This window comes from Xiphias gladius, unplaced genomic scaffold (genome assembly GCF_016859285.1).
Source record: "Xiphias gladius isolate SHS-SW01 ecotype Sanya breed wild unplaced genomic scaffold, ASM1685928v1 HiC_scaffold_1284, whole genome shotgun sequence".
NCBI lineage: Eukaryota > Metazoa > Chordata > Actinopteri > Istiophoriformes > Xiphiidae > Xiphias > Xiphias gladius.
The window spans coordinates 1-3,000 of record NW_024401595.1 but is presented as its reverse complement, the minus strand read 5'-3'; the positions used below and the strand labels follow the sequence as shown (position 1 = coordinate 3,000).

At 42.8% G+C, this 3,000-nt stretch overlaps 1 protein-coding gene across 1 annotated transcript; it reads right to left on the bottom strand.

Moving 5' to 3' along the window:
• Positions 1–6: 6 nt before the first annotated feature.
• On the bottom strand, positions 7–2,996 carry LOC120787214 (solute carrier family 40 member 1-like; the record flags this gene model as incomplete). The annotated part of the gene is made up of 3 exons (XM_040122904.1): positions 7–1,080; positions 1,365–2,045; positions 2,876–2,996. Coding segments are annotated over 3 exons (1,062 nt in total), but the record flags the coding sequence as incomplete, so codon positions are not given.
• Between the last annotated feature and the right edge of the window lie 4 nt (positions 2,997–3,000).

Here is a 3,000-nt window from a genome sequence, read left to right as displayed (position 1 = left end):
CGTGATGTATTTTGTTGTTGTAATCCATAAGCCAGGTTTACATGCATAAAAGAAAGGCAAATGTTTGCTTAATTCATCCACAGAGAAACAAACCAGGGGAAGGAAATACTTTGTCCTTTCACATCTGTCCATTAAAAGGGGGCTGCCTTTCAGATTTTTTTTTTTTTTAATCAAACAGTCTCACATCAAGTTCCCTTTATGTTCCTTTTTGGACACCCTGGAATATTTCCAAGTGGACGGATCAGTAACATCGATGCCACTTGTAAAAGTACTGTCTTGTCTTGTTTATATTTTCATGTATCACTGGTACGTTTCCTCACAACATCAGTTTTTAACTGAGTGAAGGTTAGAAAAATCTCTCCATCCATCCACCCTCCCATCCAAAAAGCTAAGTAAGTTAACAGTCTTGTTTGATGAAAGTCTTGCAGTAATCCTACAGGGTTTGCAAAGACATGTGCTGGTGCCTTAGCCATTACCTTTGTGTCCATCTGTACGTTAGATCCGGACATTTCCCCTGTAGGTACAATTGCTGCATTTATTGTAGCCACCTCAACGTATGTACACGAAGGGAGAGCGTGTCTCCCACTCTACTTCACCTGAGTTCTTGTTTGCTGCTATGGCACATGGCCCTGCAGGAAGAAAGCAACCGAGGTGGGACAGGCACTTGCTGTGTTGTGCTGAAATGAATGGCTATGTCAGGAGTGGAGTGTTGCAATAAGATTGCTGAAGGAACAGGAGGGAGGCATTCATTTCACAGGTGCAGAGTGGTGTCAGTGCTGGCAAGCATCTCATGCCTGGATGCGTGGGCCACGTCTGCTCCTTATGTGTCGAGGCGGCGTTTTCTCTTGACTTTGTGTGCATACAGAAAGTACATAGTGTGCCCAGTGGTAATGAATAACACAGAAATGATAACTAGGATGCCAAAGTGCTGTGGCTGTGGAGCCGAGATGACCATGATGAAGTGAAGCAGATCCATCAGGTAATTCATAGAGCTCTGTACCCCATTTACAACACCCCTCTCGGACTCACAGATGTTCTCCTGCAGGAGCTGGGTCACTGTCAGGTCGAAGGACCAGAGACCTAAAACACAGATGTCATTGGGGTTTAAAAGTTGACCTGTCCATTAAATTAGCCTATAGTCTTAACAGCTGAGCATTTATTTAAAATTTAATTGATGGGAACAGTCAACTAGAGGCTGATAACAACATTGGTATTTTTATAAGGATCCCTAAAGTATGATTATTAAATGCTGTAACTGCGGGGCATCCTAATGACCCACTGACTCTGCCGTATACCATATACTGATATTGTAACTGCGCTGTTGGCTATCAATATAAGATTAAAATGCATGTCTATCTACTCACCGATGCGTGCTGTGATGACGCCCAAGAACAGCAGGATAATGGAGATGTAGGATTCTGGCACTGTGCCAGAGGGCACATTGTCAAAAAGCACAGTGTTGTTGGTCCAGTGAATGGAGGAGCGGTCAGGAAGCAGTGGCTGATTGCTGCCTCCCCTCAGAGGATAGGTGTGTTTTTGCCTTTGGCTTGCCATCCCTCCAAGCTCGGTGGAGGAGTTGGAGGTAATATAAGGCATCAGCAGGCTAAGATCCATTGGGCTGCCAGGGGCAAATACAGAGCACACACACAACAGTAGGCAGCCCAGGTGGAGGCAACTTGAGATGATGCCTGTGTTAACCAGGCCATACATCTTCCTGAGTCTGGTGAACATCACGGTGCCCATCAGCCCTGTGATAGCTGATACACCCATCAGAAGACTAAGGAGAGATCCACTAATACCCTGAGTATAGGCATAGCCAGTGGTGATGCAGTCAAAGCCCAGTACTGTGGTGTAGAGGAAAGCCAGGCCCATTCCTGCAAGGAAGACAGGCTGGCGATAATAGGCCCTCCAACCGTCCTTACAGGTGTTCACCAACCAGCGTAACTTTCGGAAACACAATGGCAGGTCTGTGATTTCTTTTAGGTGCAGGCTTGTGTTGCAGTTGCCTTCTGCCAGAGGTTGAGGTTGTGCAACATTACCTTCCCCTGATGAGAGAGAGCAATTTCATTGACCACTTCTGTCCATCAATTTTAAGTTTACAAGCCTCAGTCAGTGTTTGGCATCCTTTTTGCTCAGCTTTATGTCATATTACAATCCACATCATCTATCAAATACAGACCATCTACACTAATGTGGACTGTCGCAGCTGGGTGCCACACACAAACTGAGAGTTGTGTCAAAATAATGAATGCTTCAATAAAGCATTGGAACGTGATCATTTTTATTCTATAATGGCTTTAGTCCATTTAATGTGATTGTAGAGCATTAAAGAAATTACGTCACTCAATAAGCCCATTGTTGTAGATTGTTCCAGGCTAATTACAGCATTTTATAATTTAACTAAGGCTTCATATCACAATCTAGAGTACTGTAATGTAGAAAAATTAAATTATACATAATTTTTCTGATGTAATTTCAAACAATTGCCAAGGTATTTAGTGTGAAATTGTCATAATTCCCTTAAGCAACATGAAAATTCTTTGGCCCAAATGTCACTAGGTAGCAAGCACCCTTAATAATGTCCACCTCTCAATCCTACCGTCAAGCACTGTTTTGAATCAAATTTCAAAGTTCAAATTTGAGTTGATGGAACTTGTATCTGCTGTAATTCATCTCTACATTGCCGTCTACAGGCAGGCCTTGTTAACACTGTTTAGCCTAGTGCATATTTTTATTTTGTATATCTACAAGGTAATTTAGCATGTGTAGGTCTCCATGATTCTGCTGCCCTTTAAGCATATTTTCTGTAAGTCTAATTTAATTCTAATGTTAAAATCTAGAACTCATAAAAAAAATAAAAAAAATCAGTCCATACCTTGGGACATTCTCCTCTCCATCCTCTGCAGATACACCTGATCCACCTCCACTACTGGTGGTTTGACTGAAAGAGCAGGGACGATGCGGTACACCCGTGACAAGAAGAAGAACTCCACAATGAGA